General features: G+C 40.1%; 1 protein-coding gene across 3 annotated transcripts in view; it reads right to left on the reverse strand.

Moving 5' to 3' along the window:
• The window catches only part of LOC6617562 (protein sprint), an 84,712-nt gene that overhangs the window by 26,948 nt on the left and 34,865 nt on the right, over positions 1-22,899 (reverse strand). For 2 of the 3 annotated variants that reach the window (XM_032725963.1, XM_032725965.1), the window contains one exon: positions 2,084-2,513. In XM_032725963.1, coding sequence (XP_032581854.1) covers positions 2,084-2,513 — 430 coding nt within the window. Of the gene's footprint in view, positions 1-2,083; positions 2,514-5,482; positions 6,242-19,549; positions 19,747-21,791; positions 21,904-22,899 lie in introns of those variants that run through there. The other variant, XM_032725964.1, reaches the window with a different exon arrangement.

The following is a 22,899-nucleotide window of genomic DNA, read 5'->3' on the forward strand; positions in this document are numbered from 1 at the left end:
TCAACTCAATATCCCACTAATGTCAAAATACCCCTTCTCAGGGCATCACGCAACAAGAAAAGCCCCGGCACAACATCCTTTTCAAGGAAAAACCGTCCTCAGTGGTGGGAGTCGGATGCTTTAAGCCGCTGACAAAGCTCCTCTAATACCGCTGCAATTAGCAAACCTGTGCACCTGAGCAAACAGATGGCCCCAAAAAGGTTGGGGATTCACAGGCGCGGAGTAGGGGGACAAAAACGAGGACGATGTCCACTCGACATGGCCGGCAGCCAACAGATTAGAGCCAAAGTTGTTTATGGCCAAGGGAGGAATCGGTGGTGGTCACCACCGCCGGCAGGGATAAAGCATAATGAAAGTAATAAAGTTCCACACAGTTTCAGACTGAAACTCAGCCCGTTTGGCCCCCAAATTCGAACTCAAACTTACATTTGATCGGCGCCTGGCGATAAAAACTTGTGTATGCCAGACAAGCGTAGCAGGTCCTGGCGAATATCCTTCGACCAGCCTTCCATCCATGTGTTGCATGTGTTTTTTGCATCGCTCTGCGGTCGTGGCAACAATCCTGCACCGGAAAATATTGGCCAGCGGACAGAAGGACCCATGGACACAAGGACACAAGGACAACCACTTTGCAACCGGGGCAGACACTTTTATCGCCATCGTTGATGTGTGTTCGGCTTGCTGTTGTTTTTATTGAATATTCATAAAAGGCCAAAAAAGACCAGAAGAATCGAATCGGCAACTAAAATGGTCGCTTGTCGGCGGCCTCAGCTGTTTGGGAGGCTCGGCTGTCTGGCAAAGGAATCAATATTTTATGCCCAGCTGCTGGTCAAAGTGGAAGATTCTAGCAGCCAGAGGAGCAAGGCAGGAAAACCGAGAGAAAAGGCAACTGTTCTAACGATTTCAAATTGCTTGGATGGATTTATGCTTAAAACACAAAGTTATTTATGTTGGGTTTTGAAACGAGGAGAATCTGTTTTAACAAGCATCTATTTTTGTAATAAAATATACATATTTTTGTTCAGTGCAACATGGGCAGCCTGCAAGAGCAACAGGATGTGCAGGCCACAAATTAATATGTGAGTACACACACACACATGTCTGCTGATAGTGCCACGCCCAAGACGAGTTTGTGGTTGCCACGCCCCATTTGCAACATTTTGAATTCCGTTGCCAACGATTTTATTGCCTAATTCTGGGAGCTAAAATCGAATTTTTGGCAACGAGATGTACTTGAAATGCCCTTTTTGTATGTTGTTCGTAAATTATTATGCAATTAGAAGGCATGACTGACTTTCTGGCATTTTCGAATGCTTCCCCGAATTGATGTGGCATAGCAACGCATATCAAATTAACTAACAAATTGACTTGTCAAACTCTTTTCTGCCCCACGGCAACGCCCACTGCCTTGGAAAAGGAAATTACAAGCCATTTGGCAGACAGGACGAGACTGCGGGCATACAACACACACACACAAAGCATTCTCAGTTATTAATGAAGAAATCCCAGGGAAAAGCACGCACGACCAGCTCACAATAATGAGGAAAATGCAATGGTGGGGGGGAAATTGGAAATGACGGAAAATGGAGCGCGGAGTGCGAAAAGCGAGTATTGTACTTTTTATATTTGTATATATGGGGGGTATATATACCGAAGCGAAGTCATTTGATTTCATCATTTAATGGACTCCCGACACAAAATTATCATTGCCATTGTAAGGACCTAAGACCCATTTGCGTTTTAGCCCATCAACGAGGCAACACGTAGCAAATTATGAATGAAAGCCCGGCACAGTGGTAATTGCCACTTGGCTGCCACACATGTGGCAAGTCCTCCGAATGGATGCGACAAATTCAAGTTGGTTCTCCAAGGGATTGCAAACTGAGTAAACTGCGCAATGAACGGTGGCAAATTACATATGAGCAGCCCGAGATGGAAGCCCCAGGAGTCTGCATTAAATATGGCTGATATAAAATGAGATGACTTGTTGGTTTCGAGTTTGCCTTGTATCTTTATAATAACAACTATATGTATCACATTCATTCATGAATGTGCTCTAATTTAAAATAAACAGTTAACTCACCTGACTGAGTTCATCCCGGGAGCGACGCGAGCACTTGGGCAGCAGGGCCTGCATGTCATCCTCGAAGGCGCCACCATGCGACGCGTCCACGACATCATCCACATCCGCATCCGGATCGACGCTGCTGCTGCGCCGGCTATCTGCATTCAGATTTTGCTTCTGATTTTGATTCGAGTCCAGTCCCGTTCGATTTGTGGCTGGCGTCATGGATACTGGCTGACTGGTCGTGTTATTGTTGTTGAGATTGGACTGCGCCAGGACATTCAGTTTGGCGGCGAGACCCGCCTGTTGCTGAGATTTTTGTGACTGTTGGCCATTGTGATTGTGGTTTATATTGTTATTGTTGCCCGTGTGGGATTTACCGCCATCCACAGAGGCGGCATCCAGGGAAGAGGGCGTGGCTACGCCAGAGGGAATGGGTTCACTTGTTCTGCAAATAAAAAATAAAAATTAAAATCAGTCTGGAGAATATTGCAAACAGTAAAAAAAATGGCTAAGCGTTTTCTAGTTCTAAAAAAAGGTAATTCAATTGTATATTTGTCTTATAAACATAAAAGATCATGAACAAAAGTTCCTTAAATTATTCATGTTGCTTTTATTAAAAAGGCAAGGCTTTCAGAAAAGTGATAGCCTTAGTTAAATGGACTTCCATCCTTCGATTTTGGGGTGTCTTAAAGTCCTGTCAAGTAAAAAAAAAACCCATCCTACTACGCTCAAACCCATTTGTCAGTGGTCTACCCTCAGTCAGCTGTCAAAAGGTTAATTTGCGACACATTTTTTTTTCGTTGCCTCCAATGCCGTCGCCAAAGTGGCTGAATTCACGACAAGGACGAAGGACGCAGGACTCGCATCGTCATGACGCCTCAAAGCGGGCAATTTTACGCCATTTTAACAATATTTCTACGATAGGGCACAACAAATGTTATTAATGAATGGCTAGAGAAATGGCTAAAGAAAGCGGAACAGAAAGGAAAGAAAAAAAAAAAACAAATTGAGAGCCAGCATGTGCTTCCGCCTTCAACTTCAAGGACTTCCCAACCACAGGACAGCCTGGCTGTTGATGGATCAGCGCCCTTCCACACACAAAAGGACCTCTTGTCATAAACAAGAAGGAGATGGCGAAAAATGCCCTACTTCGCCGTCGACCACATATGAAAAGTTGTCAAACACTCTGACATAATCATGTCAAATTAACGCGGAACAAACAGGATGTCAACCTTTCTATCGACTTCGTTGGTTCCTCGGTTGGCTGGTTGGTTGGTTGGTTGGTTGGGTGGATAATAAAACACTCGCAAAGAATTAGGCGGCTTTGGGAAAACTTGGGGCAGGCTCAAGGACACGCCAAGCCGCAAAGGCGCAAAACACGCTAAAATTTATGGGGATTTACAAAACAAACAAACGGCGAGCGATAAACAAAACAGGAAAATGACAGCCGGGTAGGAGAATCGAAAGTAGGCATCGGTTCCATAGCGCCCACTCATGGCAATTAAGATTAAGTGGCGACTATGAGTATAAACGGTCGAGGTTGAGGTGTCCTGTGGCCAAAAACCTTGAGACTCCGAACAGAAGGTCAACACAGGCCATAAAACAAATGCAAACAACTTGATTGGCGAATGGCCAATAGTGGGAAAGCTTAACAACTACTAGATTACAAAACCAACTTTAAGTGAATAACTTTAAGACAAGTTGTACATATATCGTAGTGATTTAAAAATACAAGAAACTACACATATTTTCCCTTTTCAACTCAGCTAGACAGTTTATAAAACTGAAAGTATTTGAAAATGTCGCTTTCATCTCAATCTTTATTCACAATCTGGAGTTGCAAGTGCCAGAGCTAACTCAATTATTGGTCTGTAGAAATTCGAAAAGTTTAGCTCGCAAACACCCAACCGTGGTATTCCTTGAATCGGAAGTTTCGTTCGTACTGAAATCCGTAGTGCTGCCCTGTTTTTCAGTTCCATCACCCAGTGCAATCACAGTTGGCCTGAAAATTGTCAAAAGTTTGCCCTCCATCCAATGCTCGTATGAATATTTACTCTTTGTGCTCCAGAGCCCAGATGAAATCAAAGTGTGGAAAATAAAACAAAAAGTAAGCATATGTACGGCAGCAGAGGTGCAGGATATATGGTGTCTCGAATCGCAGGATGCGGGTCTAGCTTCAGCTGGATGCGGTTGGATTGGATTGGATTGGATTTGAGTTGGTCAGGAGCGAAGGCTTGCTCAGATGAGAGGGCGCGGGGAAATGCAAATTAGTTGTGACAGCTTTCAAAAAGTTCAACATAGTTGTCGATGGTTGCCCCGAGTACTGGGTTTCGTCCTCCTCACTTGGCAGCTGTCACATCGAGCTGGAGGAGATGGGTGGAAATGCACAAGAGTTCACAACGTTCAAAGTTCATATGTGCACTCCAAACTTTGCATTTAAGTTGTAAGTTGTGCCATATCAGTATCAGTTTATTTATTTAAAAAATCAACATTCATTTGATAAAATGACCATAAAATATGGTATATATTAATGAAGTGTTATTAGCTATTGGTTCTATTTTATGGATTATGGCTTAGCATATTCCAACCGATTTAAACATATTTTCTTCTCAGTGTAGCTGCACTGCATTTGCCATCCAGCCGAAACAGAAACAGAAAAGAAGTCATAGGCAAGGAGGCAAGGAGTTTAACCCCCTGTCTGTGCCCCAAAGGCAACTCGGAAAACTCAACCGTTTTTGATATGGTAATGTGGCAATGGCAGTGCGTGTGTGGAATGCTCCATTATTAGATTTTTACCCAGTCTAAGCTCCAAGTTGAAAGAAGCCCAGTGAATGAAGGAGTTGCGGGGCAAGCAGCGTCGAGAGTGCCATAAAGTAGTAATACTAATTAAGTTGTGTATTATGCATGTGCAGCTAGATGAGAAATGGGATTCGCAGTGGGGCTTGGATTTGGGTTTGGGAGTTCAACTCCCTGACAGCTCGATGGGACGCCAGTGGGACAGTGGGATGGGGTGGATGGGCACTCGACTCTCGAGCAGCCAGTTGACATCGTTTAGTTGAGCACTCGCCGAACAATGCAGTGTTTCCAGATCCACTTAGATAACCTGGAGGATGTCATCGAAGTGAGTGCCGGTGGCGGCCGGAGACTAGGTCACTTTTTGTTGCACCCCCAGCGATATTGAATGAATAGGAATTATGGGTTTGGGTTACAGGCATTAATCAGGAAGTAAAAATGAAAATCATTTAAGGTGAAACAGGTAAATTGGTTCAAAATTACAATTATGGTTACATTTTGCATTGCTTTTCAAGAAATAAGAGTTGAATATAAGATAAAAAATAGTTAATACATTTATTTACGTTCTTTACCCTAAAGAAGACTTCGGGGGAATCACTCAAATGGAATCACTTGACTCACCTTGCTTTTGAATGACCTTTGAACTGCGCCACCTCGGCGTAGCGTCGTCCCAATGGAACCTCCTGTGGACTGAGTAGCGAATCGCAGAGGGCAGGAGCCACCGACTGGACCGACTGATCGCCCACCGGAAGACTCATGCCCTTGATCAGGCGGGCAGTGGACTCAACGGTGCCACCGCCCTCGGAATTCCTATTAGCGAAATTCTTGAGCTGCTCTCTTAATGAGTAATCCGCTGAGCTGGAGCATGAAGTGGACTCCGAGACGGAGGATGTCGAGCTGGATGAATGGCATCTGGGCACCGGCGATGGCGAGTGCAAATCCTGGCCAGCATTGCCATTCTGCAAGTCCTGATAGGCGGCATGGGCGTCCTCGGAGCCACTGCTACTGCCACTACTGCTGGTCGTCGAGGAGGAGGAGCCACTCGACTGATTGCTCTGACTGGTCGTATTGGAGACGCAGCTATCCATGCTGGCCGTCGAGTTACGATTCGGATTCTCCCTGGCCTTTGTCTGGTCCTCCTTCTTGGTGTCCTCATCCTCCACTTCGATGTCGTGCACCTGCTGCGGCACTATGATCAAGGAAGTACGCTTCCTAAGCGTATCATCCTTGGCATTCATATTCTGTTTGAGCGTCTTATCTGACTTGGTGGTGTACACGATGACCTCCACCTTCGAGGCATTCTCCGCACAGGACACTATCGAGCCCGCCGATGCTCCTGCTCCTCCTGGCACTGCTGCTGCTGTTTCGTGCGACATCCTGCTGCAAAGTCGCTTCATTTTAGATACTGTGCTGCCAAATCGAACTGACAGGACATGGGGGTAAAATGGAAAATTGATGCTACCAACAACATGCAACTCATAAATGAAGACTACACCCCCACATGTGTTAATCTTTTTTATTGATTCCGACATTAAATACCCAAGGCGAGGCACCGCCTCCATAAATGCCATATCGAATATCGTGCATATATATACATATATCCCACACATCCGATGAACCACTCAGAACATGAATTTTAATACCACCCGGCCACGTTGTGGCTTTCAAAATGTTATTACTAATAAAAAGTGCCAAGACAAACACATTCGCAGTCTGCGGTGGTATTATGTAACTGCAGTAAAAAAAAAGGGCAACACCTGCCAACCGAATTGAAGTCGGGGACAATTTTGGACTGCCCAGCTTGATGGAATTATAGGTTTAGTCAAACGACTTGACGTCGCAAAAATAAGGACCTTTAATACCCTATACAGTCAAATAAATTGGAAGTTCTCTGAAGACTTTAATATAGTTTTAAAACTATTAGTTTCATTAATGCACATTTTATCTTCTTAGATGGAAATTACATTTGCTGTAACTTTTTATTTATAAATTTCTAGAATTTTTTGTCATTTTTAGCTACTCCAAATGAACTCAAAACACCCATGTCCATTAAGAGCATTTAACATTCGACCGATTGACATGCAGACTTTTATGGTTTTCATGAACTTTTAACAATAATTCCTCTGTCAGAACGCAAGTGTCTGTCGCTTTTTTTTAGACCTGCATTGCCGACTTCCGTGTGCGCGTATCCATTACATTTTGTTGAAAGAAATTATTAAACATTTCTTGGCATAAGTGGCGTTTTATTCTTGGGGGAAGAACCAAAGGTGACCGCTGCCTGAATGGAATGGCCCATATTTGTGGCAATGGTCTCCCATTTGAATGCTGGCTTGTGTAAACAACATTTTGTGGCGATAAGCAATTACAAACATTTGCTGGCTTTGTTTTGACATGAAAAGAAATCGAAACAAGCCCCCGCAAAAGTAATATTAATAAGAAAAAGGAAAACAAAAATAAATATAAAAATAAAGGAAACGAGACGATCCAGATCAGAGCGACCAAAAACCAAAGTGGGTTTCGTTTTTCGTCGTTGTGGTCGAGTAAATTCTTAATTTATTTATTTGTGGTTCGGCCTCAGTTCACATCACCAACATCCCCATCATCATCACCACAATCATCATGTATGGAGTATGTTTGTGGAATCGTATGTTATACATATATGTACATATGCCCTCATGTCTCTGAATCTTTCGTCATTCGGTTAACTAAATATTGTCAAAGTCTTGAAGATTTGTCGCAATTTCCGTTTTATCGCGAAAGATCCACTCCAAAAGGCAAACATATACAGATTTTGCGTGTCTCAAAATATTTCTGCCGAGATTCATCATCAAACGAATCATTTATCAAGGATATATATACACTTGTCTAGGTATAATATTTTGTGGTTTCTTGGGAAAATATTTAGTCATATACAGTTTCTAAGTTAAGTGGCTTGAGCTTAAAAAAGTATCTTCCATTTGCGGATAGTTTATGTTTATGATATCTTTATATTTCTGTATTATTATTCTATTGCTTGCGTATTTTATCTTTAAGTAACCTCTTTGGCTACCTACTATGGTACTTTAATAGCAAATATTAATAATAGCTATTTGCCGACACACACCCACTTTTCCCACGTAGTTTGCTTTATAAACATCGCTGTTTGAATGCTAAGTGTTTCGGAATATTGCCATCAATGTTTTTCACTTTATGTCTGGCACCGTTTCCCTTGGCTGCACCTCTCCGAATTCCAATTCCAATTTCAATTCCAATTCAGTAGTAGTACTCTGTTATTTTTCCCTGCACTTTTCCGCATATATATGTATGTACTATCCCCGTGATTGTTGGAACTTTCACGATTTCGCCGATTCAGTCGTGCTCTGGTTGGATTTCGAATGCAGAATGCATTGGACAACGAATACACATGAAATAAATAAACATTTCGCAATTAACTGAATCACTTGACGAAATCAACAACAATGACAACAATTATAGAAGTAGATACATTATTATATGTACACAAAGACAACCGAGTTCGACATATTCGTAGCTCTAGCTATTCGATTACATTTGATCGTTAGTACACAAACATTTAATTCGCTTGCCATACATTATTCCTGTGATTGCGATGAATCCAATGATTCTGATTCTGATTCATTTCGCTGGTTGCGAATTTCCTTGTAAATATATTACCATAAATTGTCTCGCCTTCAAATGGTTTCGTGTTCGAGTTTTTGGGAGTGGGAATGTGGCTACTTCATTCGCAAACATTGCTTTTTATTATGAACTATGCAAACTTTATTTCTCTCGGTTGCCATTTCTGATTATTATGCAAAGTGTGAAACGCAATTGTCAACAAATTGTCAGCCAAACTTGTGCTAGTTGAGCAGTTTTTCTTCGTATTTTCATTCTAATAAGGAGGAGGGCACGACGGTACCCAACTTGGAATCATTCGGATCATTTTGGATTGGCTGCCAGGCGAAGCTCGACGCGATTGAATGAATGTCGCGTGCAATGGAGCTCGCCGTTTGTTTTTGCAATTTGCCAAGTTATTTTTATGGCCATTGTATGAATAGTGGGGATAGTGATTGATTTCAAGGCCAAAAGGCGACATATTTGGAGCGACCAAGCCACCGTCCCAAAACTATCTTTTATTTGGTGACATTATTTTGAATAAATTCTAATACATCCATGTACCAATAATCCTCATACTTTTTTTTACATTGTACATACAAGATTCAAAGCCAATGTGTGTACATAGACAATTATTAAGCAATACTCTAAGTGCATCTATCAACCAGAATGCAATTAAAACCAACCCATGAATGTGATTCATATGCGAGTGTACGAGTGAGTGAGTGAATAATGAATGAGTGCTTATCGCTTATTGCTCCCGAACTCTAGGGGTTCCGTAAGTGGAATGCACTAAACTTGGAGCTTTACCCACTCCACTCATTTCTCGATTGGGGCTTAACAAACTTAAAAGTCGAAATTATTATTTTTTATATTTATTTCCCATATGTGGGTGTTTTCTTTTTTTTGTTCTGCTTTTGGGTGGCCACGTTCCGCGCTTTTGTGTTTAGTAATTTTTCAATTCTTTCCCCCCGTGCGTTGGGGTTATATGTATGTGGTTCTTTTGGGGGTGGTGAGATCTTTGCCCCGGTGGTTGCTTTTTGTCTGCCTTGTTACTACAAATTATCGGCAGTACGCTCGGCACGTGCGCGACGTGTTTCCACAGCGGGGGTTGGGAAATGGGCAAAGGGTGTGGGGGGTTGGGAAATGGGGTTTTCCTTCACACAGCCCTATTTCCCCATCCATGGTTTTAGTGTAATTGATTTCGCATTGCAATGAATGCGTTTGCTGCGTGCCAGGCTCAACGATTTTGAGGTCTTTGATGGCTTGACTTTTGTTATCGGTGCTTTGTGCGTTCCGGGATTTCAATTTTTTAGCATTTGCTCAAGAGCGCATTATTAATTCGGAAATTTATGGCAACTTCACCTTTCTGATTGCCTATCATGGCAATTAATTTCATAATTTCAGTTAGTGCAAACCAAAAGAAAATTCCCATAATATGTAACTGATATTTAAGACAGCCAACATAACTTTAATCATTTGTGCAGAGAAATCATTACATTAATCACTGATTTTGTATCGAAGTGAAATCGACGAAAAGTGAATGAAAATGGGAACGGGGTCGTAGGTATATGTTTTCCCGTCACTCCATGGCGACAACATTAGCCAAATTGATTTCGACAGCATTCGCTGGTCATTGAGGTTTCCTTCTTGGCATCCCGCTCTACAAGCCCCACTCCACTCCACTATATATATATATCCCCCCCTCCCCTAAAGAGCTCAAGGCCTTAGCAATCCACCTACAAGAAATCCACGCCCACGTTGTGTCCCCCAAAATGCGATGTGGAATGCCAGACGTTGTGGCATTTAGAGCTCAAGAATCAACAACAAAAAAAAGCGATAGATACGAGCGACAAAAACAAAAAGAAACAGAATAACACAAACAACTTTGAAATGTTATCTAAATAAATATATATAACCTGCGACACGAGTCTATAAATTATGTAAATGTAAGTTCCGTTTATTTCAATGTTTCCCCATGTCCCCTACTTCATTTCTTTATAATTTGTTTGGTGTTTGGAAATTTTCGTAAATTTTATTTTCGTTTTTCATTCGAGGTTTTTATGAATTTTTAATTTCTTCGCTGGGATTTGGTTGAATGAAAATTTCACACTTTTGCCCAAGAGCAATTTGTGTGATTTGTGAACTACAAACACAGCCAGTATCTTTCAGATGAATGAATTTTCATTCGGGATGTCGTTGAAAATATCTGATAAATGTGGGATGCATTCGATATGGTGGGCGGATCGATCTTTAAGTGTGTAGGTCGGTGTAACGTTATAATGCAAATGAGAAGCGTATCTGTGAGATACTTTCGTGGGTGATCGTGGTAACGCAGTTAATGTCTCCACATGAACAGAATATTTATACTGTGAATGAATTAGGAGCGTTGTAAAGCGGTCATTCGTTTTCAATTAAAAGCCCATATGTGGGCCATTAAAAACCTTTATTATGTGAACTTTAAACTAAAGTAAAAACTAGATATTTGGCGGACCTGACTTAAGATGGACTTGCTTCTAAGTTGAACAATCAACAATAACCTAACAAATTGTAAGAAGCATATCTAAGACTATAACAAAACAGTTTAATTTATCTATCAGTACGAATAGTAAACATATTTTCGATGGTGCGGTTGTTTGGTAACCCACTACAGCCATCGCACACTCATAACACATTGAACTCTCATTTATCTCTGAGATACTTTTTTGTTTTATGTTATTTATATTTGTCTGAAAAAAAACGCTGGCCCAGTAGTGACTAATGGGTTGCCTCACGCAGTCGAAAGGAAACGAAATTCGCCGCTTACACAATTTGTATCTATCAGATACCCCGCCAAACTCAATTCGCTTGGTAGCCAAAGATGCTGTCGGTTTGCTCGGTGAAAGGCGCCGCTAAAAAATATCGCCAGAGAAGCAAAACGAAAAAAAAAAAAAACCAAAAACTAGAGGCTTTGAAATATTTATGATATGGGGCAGCTAAGATATGCACACAGAAATGCAGTTCGATATCAATTGAAAATGCACTGATAAAAATAAAACATAAAATTAAAGGGAAAAGTAATCAATTTAACATACATATATGTTATTGTTGTTCTGTAAAAAATCAAAATTTAATGCTCGATGTATGTTCCAATTATTCATTATTCCAATCAAGCTATCTTTAACTAATGTGTAACCATTAATGCAATTTGTAGTAATATTTGGAGCATAGCTGATATGATTTATTAATCTAATTTAATCTAATTTTCCACGGTGCAACTAAACTACTTTTGGGGCTGCCATTTCCCGCCACCGTTGGATGTTAACCGATGTTGCTCCATTTGTATCTTACGGTTCGTAGTTGCAAAACTTGACCATACAATAGACACAACAACAGCAACACGAACTGCACACCAAAATATGAAAGTGCAACGCTGCAGCAACAAAAAAACAAAATAAAAAACAGAAGCATGAAAAAGAAGTCGTTTTGTATAGCAAAAAAAAACACGAATAAAAAACCTGCTCAGCAACTTTTACGTTGCGCCCTCGTGGAACGCAAGTGTATGCCATTGGCAGTCTGAAAGATAAAAATAAAAATAGAAGATACACACAACGACGATAAAACAACGGTAACTTCACAGTGGGCTCAGCAAAAATGCTAATACTTAAAATGAAAAGAAAAATCTATAGATATACACTAGTATCTACATTGAACTACAAAAACTATAAAAAATCAGACACAAACACACAATAAAAACAGCGAAGTTTGTTGGGGAAATTAACATGTGGCCAAGTAAAAGGGGTCGAACTATTTTCTTTTTTTTTTTGCCCCATCGAAGATTGCCGCGCATGACGTCACTAGTTGTATAGTTCTAATTGAAGAGACGAGAGGCTTAACTGCCCTACGATTTTGTAGAATGCAAGGGGAGACACCAAGGGACCTCGACGCGTTGAGAAAGGCAAAACGAATTTCAACTGGGCGTGTGGGGCTCTAATTAAAGAGAAATATGCGCACGACCGTCCATCGGTCATAATCCATCCATAAAGATCACTTAACGAAACGAAATGTCGAATGGTTAACGATTCGTTTCCATAGAGTTGTAAACATCTTGGAAATCAATTGGGTGCGCTTAATTCTTATTACGAAAGTCCATAGCCCCAAATGGGGCCTTCATTTGAGGCTTTTTATGGATGGAGGCTTAGTCTTGAGATGCGTTTCTTACAACTTAAAAGCTATAGCTGTGTAAGAATGAACTATTATGTCGAAAAGATTTTTGTAAACATTTAAAACTTGATTATTATAGTAGTAATTCGCCAATTAAATTGTTAAAACTTCACCAGAGATAGATACATATAATCAATCTGAACTCGTTAGCCAATAATCATGCCAAATATGTATGCTAAGCACGCACATCTTTCAAATTCATCATCAAAAATCATGCTCAAAAACGATAGATCGATCGATCGATCGTTCTTTCAGCCCACGTATGTATGTATCTTATGTATGTATCTTCGGAACTGAAATGCGGAAATTTCAAATGAAACCGCATGGCAAAATGTGTCACATTTTGAAGTCGTGTGTGCTTCCCAAAGATCGATGAATGGCCCAACCGAGCATTTGGCAATCGACGTTGTCACTGAATTCACAATTCACATGGAAACGAAATGGCGATGATTTATGACGACACGAGATACGCAAATTGACACTTTCGCATTTCCATTCGAATAGGAACGCGATCTATTTGCATAAAGAAGCACTAGAGAGTAAAGTCAAATGAAATGGAAGTTGGAAATTAGCATAAACGATCGAGCGATCTCGAATTCATTGATCTCATATATACACATGTATCTATCTCTATAATATCGTTTTGTTGTCTCCGGGTCAAGAAAGCGGTACCGTTACAATCTGCTCTAAAAAGATATTCAATTTATCTGTATATATCCCCACATTTTCTCCATTTCGTATTCTCTTTTCTGTTGACTTTTTTCCTCTTCTTGGTTTTAGCTCCCGCTCTCTATCTTGGGGTTTATAAAAATATTTTTTATTACAATATTTTGATATCCGTTCGCATGGTGTTTTGTGTTTTCTAAGTGTTTCACTTCAAATTAAGTTGATTTTCGTTTTGTTTTTACGAGATGTTATTTTTACACCGTCGACTTGACCGCATAAAACCTCAATCCGAATGAAATACGATCAGCACACAGAAAAAAGCGTATATAATTTAAGAATTCAAACACCAATTCTTTCAGTGCAAAACGAGCAGCATGTGAGAAGACAGAAAGATAGATTCTTTGTGAAAAAGAACGAAAGAGTGGCACGATCGCTGCTCATTGCCACGAGCTGTAGAATGCAGAAGTGCAAAAAGGGTGTCGTTGGGTCAATCTCAATTGCTTTCGGGGGCGGGGCAGTTTGAGGAATCAACAGATGATTTCGCTGTTGCAGTTCCGGATTATAATTGAAATCGTTTACATATTTACATATGTATCTGTGGCAGTCAGTAGAAGATGTTTGCCTAGGGGCAAGTTCAACGTATTTCCAACGAATATCTCTTTTTCTTAACTTTTATTAACAGCTCAAAGAATAAATAGAAATTAAGCTTAAAATCAATTTAAAGTTTGTTGATCGAAGTATTTTCTTTCGATATTTTTTCATTGAGCAGTCGCTTGATTTTGAACTAGTTTTCCAATGGACTGCAATCGCCCGTATGTCTGAGATACCTTATTATTATGCAGCTATCCTCTATCGATCGCCAGTTAATCTTTCACCCACACTCAACTGAAAAGCCAAACTAAACTATAAGAAAAAAAAGAAAAAAGCAGACCTGTGCAACCTGCTCTGCTGGAATGCACCCGTCCCACTCAAGAAAAAAAAAATACTACAAAAATCGAGGGAAAAGGGGCTAGTATCTGATTACAGTTTGAATGGTTGCAATGAACCAGAAAATTTGCTTTTGTATGCTCTGGATACTGCGCCTTGGTGTTCGTGAGCGTTCTTCTCCCAGATACTGGCACTTTTTTCAGCCGCAGGTGATGGCGAAAAGGAAGGAAACCATCTAACAAAGAAACAGGTGCAGTTGATGCACAGTACAAAAAACTATGATGCAAAGAACTAATTAAATCACAAAATGATTCGTTTAATGTAGTAATAAATTAAGATATTCAAACTCGTATATTTGAATGAACGTGATACTAATTTGTTGTTTAAGAACCCCTGACTGACTTTCGCATATTTTTTTGCACTGGGTGTTACTGGGCAGTGAGCGTTGAGCTTCAGCTGACTGCATCACACCGCTTTGGCTCCAGCTCCTTGGACATTATTTTTTGTCCGAGGTGAAACGGACACAAAACGTGACTGGCAACAAGTTGAGGCCGAAACTGAGGCGAAAACTCTGGCTCTCGAGTGGCCGAGTGAAGTGCGGCAACGTCGTTTGTTACCGAGATGCTACGACAATTACAGTTATTTTATGAGTTTGCAGAGCATAACCAACAGCATCAGCCAGGAACTTGGGCATCCAGCAACATTCAACATCCAACATCCACATCGTTAGCCACTTCATTTTGCAAAGAGAGCGGAAATTTAATGAGCAACACGCCCTCGCAGTTGCAATTGCAAAATCTGCTGCCACCATTTGTGCATCCACATCCACAGCTACAACCACAGCCGCATGCACATCCATCAGATACTTTATATTTCTCCCGGGGCACAGCTTCCACAGTAATGATGCGTTTAGCAGATTATGAGCTCAGCTTCTGGGGTCCAAATTGGAGCAGCCAAAGAAGAGGAGCACAAACCGAGTTGGAAAATTGCAAAAATTGCAAACGCTGTTCAGCATTTTGTGGTCATTTAGAAAATGCGAGAAACTGCATCTATCCCGTGGCGATATTCATTTTAGTGAATGCGATTTGGTGGTACGTGCTGCGGGATATGGTAAGTTGAAAACAACAGATCTGGGTTGTGACAATCTGTTGACTTGGTGCCCCCAAACGTCTGGCAATTACATACTTTTCCAGTGTTTTAAAGGAACGCAAGAAAAACACTAAATAGAATTGTTACAAATACTTAGGCAAACTAGTTAACTTATTTGAAACCCCTAAATATACCATACTTCTTATGCCTAGTTTCCATGCTACACCTGAGCACTCGATACTGGTTAAGTGGGGCAGCTACGAATCGCTTCATTAGCGGTGCACAACAACATGCCACTTTCACATAAAGTGGCCAAAACAAAGCAACGAAATGTTGGCCAAAAAACCCCAACTGTTGTCAGGCAACTAACTTGCAGGTAAATCAATCGTTGAGTTAGGCTAAGCTATGTTAACCTGGCCTAGTGTGTTTTGGGGGTATAGTTTATGGCCGCATAATACACTCCCCCAAAAAATATAACTAAAGAGAAGTGGAAAATATCGGGGTGCCAAGAGAAGGCGAAGTGCGGCAACGCCGCGCTCCCAAACTTCAACTTGGCCATGTGGCATGTCAATTTTTCCACCATTTGCGGCAATTTCTTTTCGTTTTTCGTGGCTCTTTTATTTGTGTTTATTGTGAGAAGATGAAAAAAAAGCAAAAGGTTATGCCCCGCTCCTTTAATTCCGCCGGTTTCGTTGCCGTTCGTTTAATTTTATTGCCTAATTTTCAACTTTGATTGCTGCCACACCCCTCAAGCGAATGATAAAAAAAAACGAGCCAACACTCCACCCTCTTTCTCCTGTCACTTTCACGCCCGTTGACATTTCTGAGGCAGAGATTTTGGGTTTTCCCGCCACTTTCTTCCTCCAGTTTATCTTTCAATTTTCTTCTGCCGAAGAGTGCCAGCGATAATCCATTTTTTTATTTTATTTAGCATTTACGCTTGCATTTTAAACGCTTCATTTAGCTCGCGCCAAAATATCATAAAGAAATTAACATTTTCCGCCTCCTTTGGCGGGCGGGAAAATTCGCAGCGGCGATGAGGAAAGCTCATTATCCCATTACCTGAGGGAAATCCACAAAAGGATCATTAACTACAATTTACTGCCGCTTTTGTGGCATAGAAAGTTGCTCTGGGCGCAGCGACAACAACATCTGTCTTGGGAAACTCCTAAATCTCAACCGGTATAAATAAATTGAGATATACTGCTATGTATATTTGGACAACGATAGATAATTCAAGTCGAATGCGCCTGGTTAAGTAAATTGTAAAATGTAGCTAGCAGCTGTTTCAATATTATTAAACGATAGCTGGAAAGCTAGTGGATTGTCAAATGCAGCTTCACAATTTGATTGCAATCACCATAAAAGTAAATAAAACAGCTTTTTTATATCGTTCACATCGTGCTGTCCTCTGTGCATTTGAGCCACTGCGGTTTTGATATTCCATAAAAAAAGGCCACTAAAAGCTTAACGATTCACGATTTTATCATTTGAGTGACATCTACTTTATTGAAAATGCTTCAAAAAGAAACAAACAAAGCAAAAGGCAATATTAATAACACTTAAAAGTTAACAAACATACTTTAGAAAAACTCTAATAATATTTTAATAAATAAGTATTAAAATGGATTACAAACACTTCGATGTTGGGTTTTCAATGAGTAATACTTTACGGATTATAAAAGTATCTTAAAGAACCACCTCTGCAACATATCTAGATATTAATTTAACCACAACTCATGTGGTCACCTGTTTTGTACGTGGGGTGCCAAGCTGTCGCAATGGATATACATATATTTTTCGAGGGTTTGGGTTTGGGTTTGAGTTCGGGTTTGGTCCGACAGCCACCCACGCGCACAGATTGCAAGTTTATCTGCGTATCTTACAGATAGACGAGCTCACTCTTGGCGAACTATCAATAGCAGCATCATCGGCAACAAGAAGTTGGCTTTGTCTTTCGCTGATTTTCATTCTGGTTTTTGTTTTCGATTTTGATTTTGAGTTGGTTGTTGGTTGGTTGTTGGTGTTTCACCCTGTAGGCGGCTGCTTCCAGTTGGCTTCTTGGCTTGATTAAATATTGCCAACGACAACGAGGGGCCCAGTCTCGAGTTCAAGAAGGGAAATGAACGTCGCGACTTCGTCATCGTCTGATGCCTCCTTTCAGCTCCAATCTCGCATCTCTGGATCGCCCATTCCACTGGGTTTTTAGGTTTTAGCCCCCCTTAGCCCCGCAAAACACCCGAAAACCCCCTGACAACCCACAATTTGCAGCGCGTCGTCAACGTCTGAAGTATCTTGAACAAAACGCAAAGAAGATGCCAAGGCAGAAGAAGTACAAAGAGCACGCGGAAGTGAGTCGAAAAAAAAAACAGAAAAAGACCAAAAAACTACAGCAAAACATAAAAAACTGAATTGAGCCCCGCCTCTTTGTTTCTTGCAACAAGTTTCAATTGAGAGATACTAAAAGATCGCAATTATTTGAGTTGGAGACCCTGAAAATAAAGTTGAACGCTGCTTACAAGAGCTTCATGGATTTTCGGTGGCCACAGCGATTTTAATTTGCCCAAATGCGTTTCTAAATGATTTAATCTCTTTAATGAATTTTTAATGTTTTATTTACAACTCAAGTTCTTCGAGTCATAAGGTAAGTATGCATTAAATTCATTCAACTGAACTCTTAGGAAATCTGTCAATCAAAATTGTGAGCCACTATTTAAAAACAATTTAAGCTGAACAAATCCTCTTATGTTTCCCCATCAAATTCTTTAACAATTAAATGAACGCCGATTGCTACAATTGCGATACGCATTGAAATCCCATTATTTCTCTGGGGAATTACGCAATATACTATGTATGTATGTACAACTTATTGAGATACCAGCGAGAAGTTTCGTAATCGCTTATTGGATGTAAGACTCGTAATGTTTCCTACTGTTTCCTACAAAATGGGTTATGAATTGGAATTGAAGGGGAGACACGGTTGATAAGACAGGTGGCTGCCCCCTTGCTCTTGGGAAAGCAAATGAAAGAACGAGAACGAAAGTTCAAATTGGCCCGCAGCTGATAACAAAATCGGGGGAAAATATCAAAAAGGAAATGGGGAAACGTACTACGTATTCACTTCCAAAAACTGCAATTTGTTGCTGTTGACTTTTCAGTTGGCCTGCGGTTAAATTCATTATTTATCATCAGTTTGCTTTTCAAAATCTATTTGAATGTTTGTCCAGTAAATGCACAGTGGAAAAAATATACAAATCTGATGATATAAATAAGGGAACTTGGGAAGCCTGAAACTATTCTTTTTATACTCTGTAGAATATAGTCAGCTTTAAAGTTATTAACAGATTCAATTGATAACTGATTCTTATTTTCTCTGTGCCTTCTGATTCGATATCTGCCTTTTTGTCAGTGTAGATAAAGTTGTGATAGTGGAAAGGGGGGAAACCACAACATCGGGAAGCAGACAAACAAATTACAAAGAAATTGTCATTGTCGCTTTTTTTTTTTTGGAGACATCATCGATTGACCGTCGATATCGACGGCGCCTTCCTCCCCGCCTCATCGCAGCCCCCTATTCGCCCCATCGCAGAACTTTTCCAACAAATGCTTTCCCCTTATCGCTTTCAGGTGGCAACTTTGATTGGGTGGATGATGTCGGAAAATGTGGGAGGGGGTGGTCATTTGTTCTAAGTGCCTTAAATGTTCCGTCATGTTTTGTCCATCTATCTGACCAAGACTGCGACCCCATCCCTTCGGTTTGTTTGTGTTTTGCGCAGTGCAAGACAGTTGATAAGGAAAAGCCGGCGTATTTGTTGCACATGTGGAGTTTTAGTTGTTTCGACTTTGAAACGGGCGGGGGTTCAAATAGTCAATAAGTCAACAGCCCAGGCACTTTGAACTCTCTTCATCTATTAGATACGAATTGCCATGGGAGGGGGTCATTGTATCTTTGATATTTTACATTCCAGTTAACAGAATATACAGCCCAAAAATATTTAACATAACATACAACCCTGCGTTCTTTAAGCAATTCTTTTCAAGTGATTCTTCTTCAGTAACTTTCCTACCATAAAAACCATAAAAGAATCCTGTTATCTTCATTATTGAGTGCAGTTTTTGTGTTGGTAGCGAAACAATTTTTCATTTTGTATTTTTTCTGTTCTTTTTTTTTTGCATTTTTGCATTACTTACATGCCGTGTCGTGTTTCTCTATGCAAATTTTCAGAGGCGGAGAAGAGACGCTGTCCCTCTCTTTCTCTCTGTGGTTTTCCGTCTCTTTCTGCGATGACAAGTTCGTTGACTGTTGAAAGAGTTTCGTATTAAAATTGTTTAAAATGCAACTTCTTGCACTATTTTCCAATGCTTCGATGACATTTTCACGGTTTGCACTTTTTGTTATTCGTTCGTTGAATTGATAAAATCGAGAATATTAAAGAATTAATTATGGTTTTTTCTGCCGCAGAATCGTTTACCCCACAGTCATTCTCTCAATTCATTCTAGTGGTTGTCATGACAATAAAACTCAACCAAAAAAAAAAAAGAAAAAATGAAGAAAAAATATTCCCCATTGCTGACCATCCGCTTGATATGTAAATAAAATGGAAAATTCACTCAGGCGTACAATGCACGTTAATGAAACTCCACACTCAAAAACGAAAAAAAGCGATGGAAAACCTGGACAATTTTCATGCTGGAAAACTAAAAGAGCGAAAATGGCAATCCTGATAAAGCGTGGAAAACAGTTTATGTTTAAAGCTATGTACATTGAACAAAAAAAAAAAAAATGGTTATGGCTATTAAAATATATTAATTTCAAGGCTTCTTTGGCTTTTATCAGGCTTTACTTGATTGAATGGGAGTAATAATGTTCGGGAATAAAAAAAATATATAAAAAGAATGAAAACAATGTACTGCAAAGTAGAATATCAGTATAATATCCAGATATTTTAAGCGGTTTATTAGAAAACTTTGTGGATTTTCCCTGCGGCTTTTCTCGCCCAACTGCAATCTGCATTTCGTTTTTAGGTTTCGGTGAGTGCTTTTCTTCATTTACAGTTAATAAACGTTAACCGCAAGTGGCCTAGTCTTAGCCCATTAAGCATTAAACACATACGTATGTATGTATTGGAATGCGGCTGCGAAGAATCGCTGCAGCACATGCTAGCAATTCTTCTGCCCATTCTTTTGCGCAGCCCTTCTTTCTTTCATGTTCCTTTGGGGAAAACTCAAGTGTCATCACATTTGTTGTTAAATTGATTGTCGATCGTCTCGAATGACATTAATGACGAAGAAGAGCTAAAAAGGACTGGGGAAAAGCGAGTGGGGAAAACTAAAGTGCAGCCAGAGGAAATTATGATTTCCACAAGCTATTTTCGGACCCCACACTCCGCATATGAATATGAAGATAGGGTATTTTTAGTTCGAACAAAATAACTCAGAAAACTTGGGAGTTATCGAGGAATATGGATGAAAGCACTCTTCCTTAAACCATAAATGTAAACAAGTGTTAAGCTACTTACAAGTCAAAGGGTTTATAATAATCATATACCATATTTCTTGAAAGATAAGCAAATACAATCTATGCACATGAATTACTATATATACAATTTACATTGATAAATGGTAGAATTTGGTTTTTATGGATTTTTTTTAATAGATTTAAGAGCTTGGGGCTATAACCAATCCCCAAAGTCATAAACTAAAATGGTAATATACCGGACTTTTTTTTGGTTAATGCAAAATACCATATTAGGCAATACCAAAAACATAAATTACGAATACTTGGGGTCATTTTTTTTTGATCATTTTTGTTAGCTCTGCTGGTGATAAACGCGATAATTCCGAAGAATCTGGGACTGAGTCAGAAAGAGACGGCAAAAAATGTGGCGAGAACGAGAGGGCAACATGAGTCACCCACGAAGATCAATGTGCGACATAGATTTAAATTTAACTGCAGGCCTTGCAAAATCAAAACCGAACTCAAAATGCGATGAAAACTCGTTCCAAACTGTAAAAATTTTTAGCTTTATTTGCATTTATAGCGAATAGCGAACCCATGTGCAAAAGCTAAAAGTAAGGAAAAACAATAAACGAGACCGAGACAAAAACAAACAAAAGTGCCTGTAAAAATACAAAGAAGAAGAAGCAGAAAAAAAGCGGCAGCAATATTTTTTGTTTTCGGTTTTCCTCTTTGTTTTCTTGTTCTCTGTTATTCTTTGATTATTTGGGTTTGCATTGCGAAGAATTAAAATAAATAAATGAGACACACGCACACAAGCACACGCACGCACACGAACAAAAAAAACGGTAAGGCATACAAAATAATCGCAAATGTTTTAATGCTTTTTTTTATCAATTTATTTGGCACTCGAATGTTGGTTAATTACACGCACACACACAATTAGCATTGAGAAAAAAAATGCCGCGCACTTACAAAACAAAATTCGCAATTCGAAATTATTCGCGTGTGAAAATGGCAAACAACATTGTCGGCGTTTCTTATTCGATTTTCGAGCAGCCGCGACTACGAACCATGCTCATCGGGCATTCCAACCAGAATGAGTAGACAACAGTAGTTTGCCACCGGGCGCACGAAGAGCGCCGAAAGAGCCGACGAGAGCGAACGAAGAGCGCCAGTGAGAGAGATTGATTTTGCTGCCCACTCACACACACACATATGCGGGCTCCGCTCACGCACACGCACACGAATACAAAGGCCGCTGGTAAGTTGCGCAAATCGCAAATGTTTTGTTTTTCTTTTCGCTCTCTCCCCCTCTTTTACGTCTTCCTCTTCTGTTGTTGCCGCTGCGATCGAAATCACGAAAAACCGCCATAAAAGCGTTTGCATTGTTTTTGGTCAACTGCATTGCAGACCGCGGCATCCACACAGCTACAAAAATTAACAACATCCACTATGCACTGCACGGAGAAAAAACCGGAGCCAGTCGTCTGCACTTCCGAAGAACTTGAAATATTTTACAACAAATTAATTCATTCCAAACTCGTAATACAACAAAAGCACGATTCATGCTCATAAATAAACGATAGTTTAATATGGCTCAAACTAGCGTTATGTATATGTTCTAAAATAAGTACATATAATTTCTTCCAGTGCAACACATCAAATACCGAAAATGAACGCAGGCGACCGACTATTTAAAGACGCCTTATAAACGCATCTAGCAAATCGAGAAGGCCAAGAAACGGAGGCGTTTGCGTGCGGAGGCGTGGCAGTGGGCGGTGGAGGAAATCTGGGCGAGGTCTCGAATGCGGTAACTTTACCATTTCCCTCCGCATGTTATTAAAATCGCAATTGCAAAGTCGACTTTCATTCGAATATAAGCATATAAGTGAAGAGTAATAGCATGAAACATTTATGCAAAGGTTTATCTACCAATTGAATGGTCATGAATTAAATAGTTAAAAAATAATTTCATAATGATAAGCACTTTTTACCCACTGTAATATAAGAGATTGTGAGAGGGGAGAGAGCGGCGATCGTGTACATGAACACACACACACGCACGCACACTTATCTTGAA

This window comes from Drosophila sechellia, chromosome X (assembly GCF_004382195.2).
Source record: "Drosophila sechellia strain sech25 chromosome X, ASM438219v1, whole genome shotgun sequence".
In the NCBI taxonomy this organism is placed as follows: domain Eukaryota; kingdom Metazoa; phylum Arthropoda; class Insecta; order Diptera; family Drosophilidae; genus Drosophila; species Drosophila sechellia.